This window comes from Cyprinodon tularosa, unplaced genomic scaffold, assembly GCF_016077235.1.
Source record: "Cyprinodon tularosa strain WSP-4 unplaced genomic scaffold, ASM1607723v1 ctg1310, whole genome shotgun sequence".
Lineage (NCBI taxonomy): Eukaryota > Metazoa > Chordata > Actinopteri > Cyprinodontiformes > Cyprinodontidae > Cyprinodon > Cyprinodon tularosa.
The window spans coordinates 67,719-84,616 of NW_024038127.1; the positions used below are offsets into that span (position 1 = coordinate 67,719).

Here is a 16,898-nt window from a genome sequence, read left to right on the forward strand (position 1 = left end):
TGCTGTCGTTCCCAAACACTTCCATTTACTTATAATACAGCTGACAGTTGACTGTGGAATATTTAGGAGCGAGGAAATTTCACGACTGGATTTGTTGCACAGGTGGCATCCTATCACAGTTCCACGCTGGAATTCACTGAGCTCCTGAGAGCGACCCATTCTTTCACAAATGTTTGTAAAAACAGTCTGCATGCCTAGGTGCTTGAATTTATACACCTGTGGCCATGGAAGTGATTGGAACCCCTGATTCCAATAATTTGGATGGGTGAGCAAATACTTTTGGCAATATAGTGTATATATATATATATATATATATATATTAGGGATGGGACGATTTATGAAAACCGTCAGAATCGTTCGGTTCGACTGTCTCGGTTCGGTTCGCGTGTGTTTCGTTCGGTTCATGCGCTGCTCCTTTTTCTCATAGAGGAAGCGATTACACTCCAGAGCAGAAGGTGGCAGTGCTGCGACCAAAGCCAACCACCAGTAGTAAACAAGAAGAAGAAGAAGCGAAGCAGCGTAGCCGGGTGTAGCAGGGAAAAAAATCAGTTGTTGTGGAGAATTGTGTCGGACTGGCGAGTGGGAAAGAACAGGAGTTGGAAGACGCGCCAGCAGCACTTTATAGGTCTGCTGTATGGGAGCGCTTTGCATTTAGAGTGACCTACGATGACGGCGGAAAGAAAGTTGTGGATAAAAGTGCAACAGTGTGCAAGCATTGTGCAACACGTTTTGTTTATGCTAACAGCAACATGATTTATATGTTAACCCCGAAATCCCTCATACTCCGTCAGCAGCCCCCGCTATGCTCCAGACCGGCTGCTCAAAGCAAAGCCTACAGCCCCCGCTGTGGCTTCGTCCGCTCCCCTCTGAGTTCCTTGGAGATTGTAGAGAGCATGTAACCTGACAACAGCCAGATGCATGTGGCGGAGCGAGACATGAGCGAGACATGCATCTGGCTGTTGTCAGGTTAGAGAGCACGCGCCAGATGATTAAATTCAAAGCAGCAAAATATACGGAAATGATCCAGGGTTTCCGCGGATCATTTAAAATAATTACAATCTATTATTTTTGGGGGGATTTTTTCATTAATTTAATAATTTTTTATGGAATTTCGGTGTAACAATCAACATGTATCGAATCGAACCGAAAACCGTGACCAGAAACCGTGAATCGAACCGAACCGTGGATATTGTGAATCGTTCCACCCCTAATATATACATATCATTCCAGATCCTACATGAATTACTCTCACCCAAAGACTCAAATTACTTTCTTGTTTAAAACCTTTATCACAAATGTATGCGAATATTGTGTGAATCAAGACTAGATTTCTGAGTAAAGCTTTTTCCACAGGACAGACATGGAAAAGGTTTCTCACCTGTGTGAATTCTCATGTGTGCATTAAAGCTACAGTGTGTAACTTTTAGCGACATCTAGCGGTCAGACTGCAGCAACAGGAACATCTCCCCCCACCGCTTCTCCCCCCCAACAGTACGGCGAGCGTTACGGGACAAAATGTCTTCCACGACGTCCGCATCACCTACCTTCTCAAGTGATGAGGTTTGTTTACATAGATAATTTTACAGATAGTATTTCATTAGTCTGTGTAGGGTATAGATTTAATGTAGACTTAAGATAATAAACATACCCGTTATTTTTTCTACATCGTTGTGACATTTTGGCGATCTCTCAATCACTAGTTTGTTGGCTCTGCGCTGCCGTAGCGCAAAGATGTCTGCCTCCATGGCTGCGAGACCCGCTCCTATGTAATTATACATAACGAATTCTAAGGCAACGCAAATATTAAGGTTAAGGGGCTGAGCTTGTAGATGATGATAAAATAACATAGTTATGTATAATATATTACATTTCTGACTGTATATCCCTGTAATTATTACACACTGTAGCTTTAAGGTCAGATTTTTGAGCGAAGCTTTTACCACAGGAAAGACATTCAAAAAGCTTTTCGCCTGTGTGATTTCTCATGTGAAAAGTCAAACTACATTTTCTAATAAACTTCTTGTCACAAATGGTACACGAAAAATTATTCTCCCCTGTGTGGATTCTCATGTGTGCATCAAGATTAGATTTCATAGTAAAGCGTTTTCCACAAGACAGACATTCAAAAGGCTTCTCACCTCTGTGAATTCTCATGTGAATAGTCAAATTCTCTTTTCAGCAAAATTCTTGTTACGAATGGTACAGGAAAAAGGCTTCTCACCTGTGTTGAATCTCATGTGTCTATAAAGACTAGATTTCTGAGTAAAGCTTTTTCCACAGGACAGACATTCAAAAGGTTTCTCACCTCTGTGAATTCTCATGTGTGTGTCAAGATGAGATTTCTGAGTAAAGCTTTTTCCACAAGACAGACATGAAAAAGGTTTCTCACCTGTGTGGATTCTCATGTGTCTATCAAGATGAGATTTCATAGTAAAGCGTTTTCCACAAGACAGACATTCAAAAGGCTTCTCACCTGTGTGAATTCTCATGTGAATATTAAGATCAGACTTGGAGCTGAAGCTTTTTCGACAGGAGAGACATTCAAAAGGCTTCTCACCAGTGTGAATTCTCATGTGTGTATCAAGATCAGATTTCATAGTAAAGCCTTTTCCACAAGACAGACATTCAAAAGGCTTCTCACCTGTGTGGAATCTCATGTGTGTATCAAGATTATATTTCCTAGTAAAGCGTTTTCCACAAGACAGACATTCAAAAGGCTTCTCACCTGTGTGAATTCTCATGTGTGCATCAAGATCAGATTTCAGAGTAAAGCGTTTTCCACAAGACAGACATTCAAAAGGCTTCTCACCTGTGTGGAATCTCATGTGTCTATCAAGATTAGATTTCACAGTAAAGCGTTTTCCACAAGACAGACATTCAAAAGGCTTCTCACCTGTGTGAATTCTCATGTGTGTGTCAAGATGAGATTTCATAGTAAAGCGTTTTCCACAGGACAGACATTCATAAATCCTCTGACCTTTGTGAGTTCTCATGTGAACCATTAAACGTTCTTTATGTAGAAAACTTTCTCCACATGTCAGACATGGGAAAGGTTGCTGCTCTTCGTGCTCACTAATGGGGAGCTCCATGGTTTCCTCTTTTGTCCAGGGATGTTCTGGTTCTTGCTGCTCTTCTTTTATCTGCAGAGGTTCCTGTTCCTCTTGGTCCAAACTGGAATTCCTCTCCTGTCCACAGAGCTGCTGGTCAGAGAAATCCTCCTCTTTTCCAACAAAATCCTGCAGGCGGTCTGAAAGACAAACACAGCAGACAGACTTATTATTGCAAGTTAAAGAAAGGACACCTCACATAAAAGCACCAAACTCTGTCCTTCAGTTTGGGGGGCAAGTGGATCCTTTAATCATCATTGTGTCAATCTAACTACATACAAACAGACTGGAACTACATCTCCCATCATGCAACCTGATAGTACAGTCACAGGTTTGGACCTCCACTTTTATCTTTAATAGGGGTGGCTTAAAAAAAAAATCGATTTAATCGATTTTGGATCGATTCCAGTAAAATTTTACAAAATCGCTGTGTAGGGAATGAGATTGATTAGTTTTATAGAGACATGAGTGACGTTGACGTACAAGAGCAGGCGTGGGCAAATGCAAAATGGCCGACGCAAGTAACACACCACTCAGCAAGCCGTCCCAATTAAAGTCTGACGCCTGGAACCATTTCGGATTTAAAAGAACTAAAGACAATGTGGTGGATAAAGCCAAAGTGGTCTGCAAGATCTGTCAAGCGGAGGTCAGTTACTGTTAATAAACTACAAATCTCCAAAATCACCTGACAAGATATCATGCTATGCTAAATGTTGTGACCAGATGGAACAGTGTATCGGACATGCTGGAGCGCTTTTTAGAGCAACAACCAGCCATCTCTGCTACTCTCCTTTCTCAAGACATGAGCAGGAACGAAAAAGATTTGTGCTCCCTAACAGAGGAGGATGTATCAACTGCTGAGGATTTGTTACATCCTGACAAACTGATGAAAGAAGTTACCATGGCAATGTCAGAGGACAAGCAACCAACTCTGTCCGTCATCGCCTCAATGCTCGCCCTGCTTCAGATGCCTTCACACCCAGTGAAGCAATATTAATTAGCTTGAAGCTGACTAACTCTTAGACTGACACACACTTGTATACAGGTGCTGGTCATAAAATTAGAATATCATGAAAAAGTAGATTGATTTCAGTAATTCCATTTAAAAAGTGAAACTTTTATATTATATTCATACATTACATACAAACTCATATATTTCAGATGTTTATTTTGTTTAATTTTGATGATTACAAATGACAACAAATGAAAATCTCAAATTCATCATATCAGAAAATTAGAATATTGTGAAAAGGTTCAAAATTGATGGCCCCTGGTGCCACACTCTAATCAGCTAATTAACTCAAACCACCTGCAAAAGCCTTTAAATGGTCTTTCAGTCTAGTTCTATAGGCTACACAATCATGGGGAAGACTGCTGACTTGACAGTTGTCCAAAAGACGACCATCGACACCTTGCACAAGGAGGGCAAGACACAAAAGGTCATCGCTAAAGAGGCTGGCTGTTCACAGAGCTCAGTGTCCAAGCACATTAATAGAGAGGCGAAGGGAAGGAAAAGATGTGGTCGAAAAAAGTGTACAAGCAAGAGAGATAACCGCACCCTGGAGAGGATTGTGAAACAAAACCCCTTCAAAAATGTGGGGGAGATTCACAAAGAGTGGACTGCAGCTGGAGTGAGTGCTTCAAGAACCACCACACACAGACGTATGAAAGACATGGGTTTCTGCTGTCGCATTCCTTGTGTCAAGCCACTCTTGAACCACAGACAGCGTCAGAAGCATCTAAAGAGAAACAGGACTGGACTGCTGGTGAGTGGTCCAAAGTCATGTTCTCTGATGAAAGTAAATTTTGCATTTCCTTTGGAAATCAAGGTCCCAGAGTCTGGAGGAAAAGAAGAGAGGCTCTTCATCCACGTTGCTTGAAGTCCAGTGTAAAGTTTCCACAGTCAGTGATGGTTTGGGGTGCCATGTCATCTGCTGGTGTTGGTCCATTGTGTTTTCTGAGGTCCAGGGTCAACGCAGCCACATACCAGGAAGTTTTAGAGCACTTCATGCTTCCTGCAGCTGACCAACTTTTTGGAGATGCAGATTTCATTTTCCAACAGGACTTGGCACCTGCACACAGTGCCAAAGCTACCAGTACCTGGTTGAAGGACCATGGTATCCCTGTTCTTAATTGGCCAGCAAACTCTCCTGACCTTAACCCCATAGAAAATCTATGGGGTATTGTGAAGAAGAAGATGCAATACACCAGACCCAACAATTCAGAAGAGCTAAAAGCCACTATTAGAGCAACCTGGGCTATCATAACACCTGAGCAGTGCCACAGACTGATCGACTCCATGCCACGCCGCATTGCTGCAGTAATACAGGCCAAAGGAGGCCCAACTAAATACTGAGTGCTGTACATGCTCATACTTTTCATGTTCATACTTTTCAGTTGGCCAACATTTCTATAAATCCTTTGTTTTTATTGGTCTTCAGTAATATTCTAATTTTCTGATATGATGAATTTGAGATTTTCATTTGTTGTCATTTGTAATCATCAAAATTAAACAAAATAAACATCTGAAATATATGAGTTTGTATGTAATGTATGAATATAATATACAAGTTTCACTTTTTAAATGGAATTACTGAAATCAATCTACTTTTTCATGATATTCTAATTTTATGACCAGCACCTGTATGTCCAAAATCTTCATCTGAGACTCCTCTATAGATGATCTACTTCATTCTAATATCTATTGACCATAGCTCTAACACTGTGGCTAAAACAGTTGGAGTTTTGGTGGGCCTGGTTTCAACAGCATACATAGAAAACGCCTCCACTGTTCCTTCCTGTGGCGTCTAACTGCTCTGACTTATATGAAAAAACATTTTTAAAAACTATACATATAAATCATTCCACATCCTGCATGAATAACTGTCACCTGAAGACTCAAATTACCTTCTTTTTTAAAACCTTTGTCACAAATGTATGTGATTGATGTGTGTATCAAGACTAGATTTCTGAGTGAAGCTTTTTCCACAGGACAGACATAAAAAAGGTTTCTCCCCTGTGTGAATTCTCATGTGTGCATCAAGATTAAAAGGGCTTCTCACCATTTGTGAATTCTAATATGTCTACTCAAATGAATTTTTTCAGTAAACTTCTTACAAATGGTACAGGAAAAAGTAGGGATGCACGATATAATCGGCCCCCTATCGGTATTGGCCTATATCGGCCTTAAAACTGAGTATCGGACATCGGCCACCCCACCGATATTCAACCGATCAGGTCGCTGTTTGGTAATTGTGACTAATTGTGGTAATTTGTGACTGTCACTATGTGTAAAGCTGCTGCTACACTGCAATTTCCCAGCTTGGGATAAATAAAGTACATCTATCTATCTATCTATCTATCTATCTATCTATCTATCTATCTATAATGAACCTGCTGTATGTTTTTTTCCCCTGTCCTCCTTCCTCTGCTGCCCACACCCCTCCCGCGCAAGGATACAAACGTCACAACGGCATGTTCACCGGTGCACCTTTATCACGTCTGGGCAGGTACTGTAGCAGATGAAAACAAAATGTCAGCGGTGTGGATGTTTTTTAAGGAATCGGAAACAGATAGCAAAACTGCTATTTGCAATGACTGCTCAGCATCAGTGATGGAGGATTTAAAACAAAGTCTTTCAACACCACTAACCTGATTAACCATCTCAAGAGCCGTCATCCTGACGACCGTTACACCGAGTTCTTGGCGTCGAGAAAGGAAAAAGAGAAGCAGGTTACCAGCGGCGGCGTATCGAAGCTTCTCCAGCAGCAGTCTCTCCATCAAGCCTTGGATAAATCCAAGAAATTCATCCGCGATCAACCAAGGGCAAAAGGCATCTCTCAGAAACTGATGGAGTGTATTGCTCTGGATAACCAGCCTTTTTCATTCGTTGAAGACGTTGGATTCAGGAGATTTTTGGAATACGTTGAACCTCGCTACACGGTCCCCAGTCGGAGGTATTTTTTGGATGTAGCCTTGCCAGAGTTGCAAGCGGAAATTTCCACCCGCATTGAGAAGCTAATTGCCGATTGCACTTGGGTGAGTTTCACCACAGACATCTGGACATCAAGTGTTAGCCCTGTAAGCATGCTAAGTCTTACAGCACAATGGATTAACAAAAACTTCGAGCTTAAAAAGGCTGTTCTTCATGCGCAAGAGTGCAGAGGATCCCAAACCGCAGCTGCGCTCACATCTGCTTTTGAAGGCATGCTTGAAAGGTGGAAAATTCCAAAGGAGAATGTGCACGTTGTTGTGAGGGACAATGCGCGTATTGTGACTAAGGCATTGATGGACTTGGGTGTAAGTTTGCCGTGCATGGCACATAGCTTGCAGCTCGCCGTGAAAGAAGGCATGCTGTCTCAGCGCAGCATCTCAGACGTTGTAGCCGTGGCTAAGAAAATAGTTGGGCACTTCAAACATTCACAACTAGCCTGCAGTCGACTTGAAGATGTACAGAATGAGCTCGGGATGCCTATTAAAAGGCTTCAACAAGACGTGTCCAAGCAGTGGAATTCGACTTTTTACATGATGCAGAGCCTGGTGGAGCAGAAGAGAGCTTTGGGTACGTATGCTGCTGATTTTGACCTCCCAGTGACTCTGACGGCAAACCAGTGGGGAATTCATGAAAATATGATCACCCTACTTGCACCCTTCGAGCAACTGACCAGAGAGATCAGTTCTGCACAGGCATCTGTTTCAGAGGTCATCCCAGCGGTAATGGCATTGATTCGGCTGCTGAGCAAGCAAGTGAGTCAGACAGAGGTGTGCAGACAGCCAAAAGTACTCTGCTGGAAGCTGTCTGTGCTCGCTTTGATGGTGTGCAAAGAAAAGCATTTTTATGCTGTTGCAACCATGCTGGATGCAAGATTTAAAGATAGTTACTTTGACAGAGAAATGAAGGAGGGAGCGCACAACCTGTTACTAAGCGCCATCAATGAAATGGGTCACAGCGTCAGAGATGGTAGTGAGCACGGAGATGCCAGTAGAGATGACCTCCCACTAAAGAAGAAGGCCTGAACTGGATCACTGTTGGACATGTACGACGAAATCATCGAAGAGAGCATTTTGCCAGAGCACGCCTCCACAAGCGAGACAGCATCACAGGTGAATAAACTAAGAATAATTACTAATGTAAAGTTAATTAAATGCATAAAAAAGATTTGCACTTTATTGTACTGTTTGTGCTTGCAATAAAATTTCATATTTGCTTTCTTTTTTTGTTTTAAAAAGGTACACATATACCTGGGTGAACCCACCATTCCCAGAACTGCCAGTCCTTTGGAGTACTGGAATTCCAACCAGGCCCGCTTCCCAGCTCTTGCCCAGGTTGCATGCAAGTACCTCAGTGCACCCAGCTCTAGTGTTGACAGCAAACAGCTGTTCAGTGCTGTTTCACATATCAACCTCATAGCTTGTGAAAAGGCAGAGATGCTTTTTTTTGTCCAAAAAACCTGCCTCTCACACTGGACTTTTAGATTATTTACATTTGCCTGTCAGTCTTTAAGTATTTTTCTATGGACTTTAAAAGGGCAGGATGTGTTGTTACGGAGGACCAAAACTGTTACTAGTGTATGTTACTTATTTACATTTTTGCACATGTTATTTGCACATCACCTACTCTGTTATGCAATTTTGGAGTTGAAATAGTGCTGTGAACACTGAACTGGACAAAGAACTGAAGCAGACAACATTTTTTGCAGTTTTCAGTTTGTTTGCACTGATCAGATTTAAGATTTGAGTTAGTCATTTTTAAATTGTACCAGCATAACCAGCTTTGCTTACAGTCTATTTTGAATTTAAGTGATTGTCTGTCCAGCACATCTGGCCATAAACTGATCTAGATTCACTATCGGAGATATCTGTTGTTTTATTTGTGTTTGCAGAATACTTATACAATGCACTTCTCTCTATGTTCTGTGTGGACAGAGTTTATACACAATCATTTGTGTAATAACCAAATATCCATGTTTTTAGGTTAGTTTTTTTCTCAGTGAAAAGAAAATCCAGGTTGTTCTAGGATAAAACGCACATTTCCTATTTGTTTTTGTTAAAACAATTGTCATTAAACTTAACTTGTTATACATAACACAAGTTGGAGTATTTTTCTAATTTTGCACAAGGAATGAATATTACATGATTTATTTTTCAGTTTTAATATCGGTATCGGTTATCGGCCGCATGCATTTGAAAACATCGGCATATCAGATATCGGCCAAAATCCCAATATCGTGCATCCCTAGGAAAAAGGATTCTCCCCTGTGAGAATTCTCATGTGTCTATCAAGATCAGATTTCTTACAGAACATTTTTCCACAGGACATTCATAAATCTGACCTGTGTGAGTTCTCATGTGAACCATTAAATGTTCTTTATTTAGAAAAGTTTCTCCACATGTTGTTGTGCCATATGCCATGATCATACTTTTTGGACATTGGGAAGCAGTGTCCATATTTCATCCTGATAGGACGACCAGAGAAGAGAACGCAGCTTTGGTGGATAACAGCTGGGGGAATTCTGCAGCCCCCCCTTTTTCAGCAAAAGCAGCCACATGGAAGTCACATGGGAGCCACCAGAGGTGTGAAAACCTACCCCCCTCCCTGTGAAGTCAGAGAAAACCACAGAGCACACAGGATTGTGCCTCTTTTGCCTCTGTTGCCTCTTTCTCTCTTTTGCTCCCTTCTGCTCCTGCACTCAAAGCTGGGGCCCACTGTGGCCCACAGTGGAGATGCGGGCCCCAGGGGAACCAGATCCCCAGAACCATCGAGGATAAGTCGAACCCTTCAGAACCAAACTGCTGCAAACAGAACTTTTGCAATACATTTCTCTTGAGTTTCAGAACTTACAGAGCCAAACTGGACGAGGAGCATGCCCTGGTGTGAGACTGAGAGGACCCCTGTTGTGAGACTGAGACAATGAGTCCCTGACTGCAGAGCTGCAAAACTGGATGAAACTCAAGCTTTCCAAATGGACATGGAAAAAGGTTTGCAGGTCTGGCATGATTAGGGACACAACAAGCAATGTGTCTTTTGATGATGCTAATCATATCGTGTGTTTACTGCGGAGTAAAGACAACGCTAATTGATGCTAAAGAATGGACTGCATGCTGCGCTATGCTACAGGAATATGTGTTGAGCTGTTGCTAAAGCTTAGACAAGCTTTATTCAATAAGGATTTAAATACTGATATAACATTAGTGTTCATGTGTTCCTCAGATGCTCATTACATTTCCATTACCAAGTCTGACCAAGAGTCATTTAGTGGAATCCTGATGTCTATTCGCTGCTAGCTTTTTCAAAGAGGGTAAAGAATCATTTAGCTAAAGGTTATTGGTTCTTGATTAAGCAAATCATTCAATAGAACATTATTTGGCCAAATAATGTTTTATTCACCTCATGGATTTGCATTGTGAATTGGTCTGAAAACCAATCTTAAACTGTAATATGTTTTTCAACCGTTTTCCCCTTCCTCTTTGTACATAGTAGTTAGTTTAGTTTAGTTTAGTTTTACTAGTCTTAGTTGAGAGTGTTAAACTGAAATACGTTTGACGTGGAGCTGAATTATTTTTGTTAATAAAATCTTATATTTTGAACAGAAGTTGTGGTGAATTTATTCCATCTATGTGCAGAAATAACTGTTTGACCATGATTAGTGCTCGAATCAGCTTTCATCTATTGTTCTAACACACAGTTAGTAGGACTGTGCGTCATAAACAGTATATAACAGCTGAAATAATATCTGATTAAATAAGATATTTTACCACCCCTACAGGGGAGGGCAATAAACATCTTAAAGTATCAGAAACATAACTTCCCAGCGGGCCGGGAATAGAATTTAACTATAGAATCACAACATAAATATGGCGTCCCTGATTGCTGGGCCCATTAATTGTAACATTTATTTAGCATCCCATGCGACTGGGCTCATTGAATGTAACATTTAATTGGTGTCTCAGTTTGTTGGTCATCGAATATAACAGTCATTCTGCACATACATGAGAATAAACCATTATTGAAAACCGTGTGAAAGCATTAACATCAGCTCTCACCACTCAATAATGAAATCTTAAACTCACAACTTAAGAATCCAATACTAAATGTCTTAGCTTATATGAGAAGAAAATATAACCTTTGACATTCTTGGAGCATCAAAATATAGAAAATTTAACTAAATCTAGTAACTCCAAAATATCTCTTCAGCTGGTGATAACCAACTTTACTTCAAAGCAAAACTCAGATGATTCAAATCAATCCGATCACTTTGGTCCAACTAAAACTAAAAGATTTAACACCCAAGTTAATCTTATCGTTCGACCAAAATTTAGGCACATCTATAACTAGATGCTGCCATTTGTGGTTTCTATAACCACATCCCAAAAATGAAAACTCCCAAGTTATGCTATTTCAAAGTCCCTTCCAGTCCAAAATAGGTTAGATGCCTCGAAATTTAACCTTAATCCCTTTGTCCATTAGTCTGATAAGACCCCTAAACACTTATTTTATATTGTGTAGAACAAGGTCTGTTGCCAGATTTAACGTAAGTTAATCTGTGGTCCTACCTGACCAAAAGGGGGTGGATTCAAATTAAATTGCTTAAAATCCCTTAAAGAAAGGTGAATCATAAGCTAAATTGCTAGTAAAACCTTAAAGGTTAAGCTTTGTGCCAAACTGCTTATAAATCCTCCAAGACAGGTAAAGCATGCGCTAAAATAGCTAATAAATCCTAAAACAAGGTATAACATTTTTAACACTGAAAGAAAAGTGTTTCTTTGATACACTATATTGCCAAAAGTATTTGCTCACCTGCCTTGACTCACATATGAGCTTAAGTGACATCCCGTTCCTAATCCATAGGGTTCAATATGACGTCGGTCCACCCTTTGCAGCTAGAACAGCTTCAACTCTTCTGGGAAGGCTGTCCACAAGGTTTAGGAGTGTGTTTATGGGAATTTTTGACCATTCTTCCAGAAGCGCATTTGTGAGGTCGCACACTGATGTTGGACGAGAAGGCCTGGCTCTCAGTCTCCGCTCTAATTCATCCCAAAGGTGTTCTATCGGGTTGAGGTCAGGACTCTGTGCAGGCCAGTCAAGTTCATCCACACCAGACTCTGTCATCCATGTCTTTATGGACCTTGCTTTGTGCACTGGTGCACAGTCATGTTGGAAGAGGAAGGGGCCAGCTCCAAACTGTTCCCACAAAGTTGGGAGCATGGAATTGTCCAAAATGTCTTGGTATGCTGAAGCATTCAGAGTTCCTTTCCTTGGAACTAAGGGGCCAAGCCCAGCTCCTGAAAAACAACCCCACACCATAATCCCCCCTTCACCAAACTTTACACTTGGCACAATGCAGTCAGACAAGTACCGTTCTCCTGGCAACCGCCAAACCCAGACCCGTCCATCAGATTGCCAGATGGAGAAGCGCGATTCGTCACTCCAGAGAACGCGTCTCCACTGCTCTAGAGTCCAGTGGCGGCGTGCTTTACACCACCGCATCCGACGCTTTGCATTGCACTTGGTGATGTATGGCTTGGATGCAGCTGCTCGACCATGGAAACCCATTCCATGAAGCTCTCTGCGCACTGTTCTTGAGCTAATCTGAAGGCCACATGAAGTTTGGAGGTCTGTAGTGATTGACTCTGCAGAAAGTTGGCGACCTCTTCGCACTATGCGCTTCAGCATCCGCTGACCCCGCTCCGTCAGTTTACGTGGCCTACCACTTCGTGGCTGAGTTGCTGTCGTTCCCAAACACTTCCATTTTCTTATAATACAGCTGACAGTTGACTGTGGAATATTTAGGAGCGAGGAAATTTCACGACTGGATTTGTTGCACAGGTGGCATCCTATCACAGTTCCACGCTGGAATTCACTGAGCTCCTGAGAGCGACCCATTCTTTCACAAATGTTTGTAAAAACAGTCTGCATGCCTAGGTGCTTGAATTTATACACCTGTGGCCATGGAAGTGATTGGAACACCTGATTCCAATAATTTGGATGGGTGAGCAAATACTTTTGGCAATATAGTGTATCATAGAAAAGGGTGAAGCATAAGCAAAATTGCTTGTAAGTCCTTAAAAGGTAAGCTTTGCGCCAAACTGCTTATAAATCCTCAGAGACAGGTAAAGCATGCGCTAAAATAGCTGGTAAATCCTAAACAAGGTGTAGCATTTCTAACACTGAAAAGAAAAAGTGTTTCTTTGATATCACAGGTTTAAAGATAACCTGTGACCCGTTTCTACACACATAAAAATAAGTCCTTACAATATGTATATGTAAATATACAAGTATAGTGGGTACTGACTGGATTGTGTTCTTTTGAAATTTCTTCATAACTTGTGTTTTTGTGCCATCAGCTGAAAATGGATCCAAGCATCCTCAATTCTGGGCACACCATTGACTCCATAGGCATAGAGAAACAGAAACAAATTGTTGCAAAGCTTATCCACTTATCTTCAGAAAAGCAGGATAACCTAAACAATTTTAACCTCAGCCTATGTGAAGAAAAGATTCAAGAATTAATTAACTTAATTCAAAACCCAAATGGAAACTTTCTGATAACAGATGTACTCTGTGAGCTCACAATACTTTATCAGCTTAAATCCCAAATAAAAGCTAAACAGTACTCTGAGTTAGAAGCCAAATATCAGATGATCTGCCACAGAGTAAGTGCTGCAAACATTTTATTGTCAGGAGCTGACAAGATCAAAGACCCATGTGGCCAGACTGACCATGCCTCAGAACAAATGGTGACCCCCCCTCTTGGAGGAGCTATGCAATAAACAAAGCAAGCAGACTTTGAATCAGCAGGAGGTCACCCCAGTCAAAAGGAGAACAGTTCCTGAAGCAGATACAAAGTCTCTAAACTCTGAGTTAACACTAAATAGATCTGAAGATGTTCAAAGTCAAAGTAGTGTCGTAGACAGAGAGAAACAAGTAGATCACTTGGTAAACTCAAGCAGTTTAAAATTTTGCAAAGGACAGCCATGCAAACCAATCTCTGTCTCACACTCAGTTGACCGAGCACCAAGTGCCAAAGTTCACAGCTTGAAAAACTCCAAGGAGAACCAGTCTCCCTTGTGTCATCAAAGGTTAGCTCAAAACCCCCCACCATTTAATGAGCAGAACCAACTTCCTGACGGGCCAGGCCCACCGGGCGACGATAGAATTCAACAAATTGAATCCTTGGCCAAAGACATTGATATTTTTGACCCAGAAAATCAACACTCAAACATAATGGATTATCTGCAAGAAGTTGAGCACTGTCTAAACGACTTGCCATTTCCTTCTTCTCGTGAGAAATTGAAGCTGATTTGGAAAACAACAGCTAGAAGCATCCATGTTTTCATAAAATTTCTTCCTCCAAAAATCAGAGAAAGTTATTCAGCTCTTTGTCAAACCTTAAGAGAAGAATATTCTGGTTACAGAGATCCGGCGTTAGCAACGCTTGAGGCATCTTTAGTTCTCCAAGGAGAACATGAAACACCCAGAGAATATTACTTTCGCTTGAGACAGGTTTATTTTGAGGGCTGCAGTTCTCCAGATATTGACAAAGAAGATCACACATTTAAAGCATTGTTCATCCAAAATCTACATGAAAGTGTACGATATGATGTAGCAATGCATTGCAGGATAGATAACCTTTCTATGCAGGAAACTCGCAGATATGCTCCGCTTGTTTGGGAAATACGTCTCAAATCAGATAGATTTCAAAGCAAGCTTAGAGTCTTTAACCTTCAAACAAAGAACAGGACCAGAAACAGACACAGATTCAGCTCCCCAGTGGTTCACCAAGATGAAGGAATTAATGACTTGAGAGAACGAAAACCTGAACCCCCAGATAAAGTTCATAAGCCTTCACATCACAATGCAAAACCAAAGGTTTACACTGGTAAAGGGGGGTATCAACAAGCTACAGAAACAACCACAAAAGAAAACTTAAAACAGATCTGCAAAACAGTTCTTACAGAGCTACTGGCTTCTCTGACCAATTACAAAGTACTACAATTCCAAGCTAATGGTAAAACTTATCATATCCAAGAGTATGATAGTTGCTGACAATTTCTAACATACTTTAACCTGTTTTATCCTTTCTTTCTTTTGTTTCACAACTTGAGAAATGATGAAGGTTAAACAACAGCGTTATGAAGGTGTTAGGAAATTTTGTTTGGAATGTATATATTTGTGTATCAGGGTCAGACTTTCCTGCCAGACCTGCTTCAACCAGATGCAAAACCTCTGGAGAAAATGAACTGTTTTATGATAAGATAGGGTCAGCTTCTGCCAGACCTGCAACAAATCCTCCAGGGACAAACACTGGAGAAGATATGAACCCTATATGAACTTTCTTCCTGCCAACAGGAACCTGACTCATCACCGCTCCAGATATCATGGCTTTATGGACTTATTTGTTGATCTGAAAACAAAGAACTGCATCTTTTATTTCCAGATCAAAAAGGGGGATATGTTGTGCCATATTTGGACATTGGGAAGCAGTGTCCATATTTCATCCTGATAGGACAACCAGAGGAGAGAACGCAGCTTTGGTGGATAACAGCTGGGGGAATTCTGCAGCCCCCCCTTTTTCAGCAAAAGCAGCCACATGGATGTGAAAACCTACCCCCCTCCCTGTGAAGTCAGAGAAAACCACAGAGCACACAGGATTGTGCCTCTTTTGCCTCTGTTGCCTCTTTCTCTCTTTTGCTCCCTTCTGCTCCTGCGCTCAAAGCTGGGGCCCACTGTGGCCCACAGTGGAGATGCGGGCCCCGGGGGAACCAGATCCCCAGAACCATCGAGGATAAGTCGAACCCTTCAGAACCAAACTGCTGCAAACAGAACTTTTGCAACACATTTCTCTTGAGTTTCAGAACTTACAGAGCCAAACTGGACGAGGAGCATGCCCTGGTGTGAGACTGAGGGGACCCCTGCTGTGAGACTGAGACAATGAGTCCCTGACTGCAGAGCTGCAAAACTGGATGAAACTCAAGCTTTCCAAATGGACATGGAAAAAGGTTTGCAGGTCTGGCATGATTAGGGACACAACAAGCAATGTGTCTTTTGATGATGCTAATCATATCGTGTGTTTACTGCGGAGTAAAGACAACGCTAATTGATGCTAAAGAATGGACTGCATGCTATGCTATGCTACAGGAATAAGTGTTGAGCTGCTGCTAAAGCTTAGACAAGCTTTATTCACTAAGGATTTAAACACTGATGTAACATTAGTGTTCATGTGTTCCTCAGATGCTCATTACATTTCCATTACCAAGTCTGACCAAGAGTCATTTAGTGGAATCTTGATGTCTATTTGCTGCTAGCTATTTCAAAGAGGGTAAAGAATCATTTAGCTAAAGGTTATTGGTTCTTGATTAAGCAAATCATTCAATAGAACATTATTTGGCCAAATAATGTTTTATTCACCTCATGGATTTGCATTGTGAATTGGTCTGAAAACATTCCAATGTCCTTACAATTAGTGAAAAGCTAATTTGATCATATCCCAAATTCTTCCAGATAAACTTTGGTTTCAAACACAGAATCCATCTTAAACTGTAATATGTTTTTCAACCGTTTTCCCCTTCCTCTTTGTACATAGTAGTTAGTTTAGTTTAGTTGAGTTTTACTAGTCTTAGTTGAGAGTGTTAAACTGAAATACGTTTGACGTGGAGCTGAATGATTTTTGTTAATAAAATCTTATATTTTGAACAGAAGTTGTGGTGAATTTATTCCATGTATGTGCAGAAATAACTGTTTGACCATGATTAGTGCTCGAATCACTCTTTCATCTATTGTTCTAACACACA

At 41.1% G+C, this 16,898-nt stretch overlaps 2 protein-coding genes across 7 annotated transcripts; one reads left to right on the forward strand and one right to left on the reverse strand.

Annotated features, from left to right (window-relative positions):
* Positions 1 to 293: 293 nt before the first annotated feature.
* LOC119778303 (gastrula zinc finger protein XlCGF8.2DB-like) lies at positions 294 to 4,115 on the reverse strand. 6 transcript variants are annotated; one of them, XR_005280040.1, is made up of 3 exons: positions 2,222 to 4,115; positions 1,219 to 1,378; positions 294 to 320 (listed from the first exon to the last, which is right to left on the reverse strand). XR_005280040.1 is itself a non-coding variant. In XM_038277471.1 (3 exons), exons 1-3 carry the CDS (start codon positions 3,087 to 3,089, stop codon positions 1,864 to 1,866), a joined length of 1,059 nt encoding a protein of 352 aa, XP_038133399.1. In that variant the 5' UTR covers positions 3,090 to 4,113; the 3' UTR covers positions 1,786 to 1,863. The 6 variants fall into 6 exon arrangements, 5 of the variants coding, with proteins under 5 accessions (XP_038133401.1, XP_038133399.1, XP_038133400.1 ...); XM_038277471.1 differs by lacking the exons at positions 294 to 320; positions 1,219 to 1,378 and adding an exon at positions 1,786 to 2,138 and having other exon boundaries at positions 2,222 to 2,473; positions 2,558 to 4,113; XM_038277472.1 differs by lacking the exons at positions 294 to 320; positions 1,219 to 1,378 and adding an exon at positions 1,786 to 2,138 and having other exon boundaries at positions 2,222 to 2,371; positions 2,540 to 4,113.
* A 3,321-nt stretch (positions 4,116 to 7,436) lies between these two features.
* Positions 7,437 to 9,171, forward strand: LOC119778304 (zinc finger BED domain-containing protein 4-like). The gene is made up of 2 exons (XM_038277475.1): positions 7,437 to 8,210; positions 8,337 to 9,171. The coding sequence occupies exon 1, from the start codon at positions 7,458 to 7,460 to the stop codon at positions 8,121 to 8,123; it is 666 nt and encodes a 221-aa protein (XP_038133403.1). The 5' UTR covers positions 7,437 to 7,457; the 3' UTR covers positions 8,124 to 8,210; positions 8,337 to 9,171.
* The last annotated feature ends 7,727 nt before the right edge of the window (positions 9,172 to 16,898 follow it).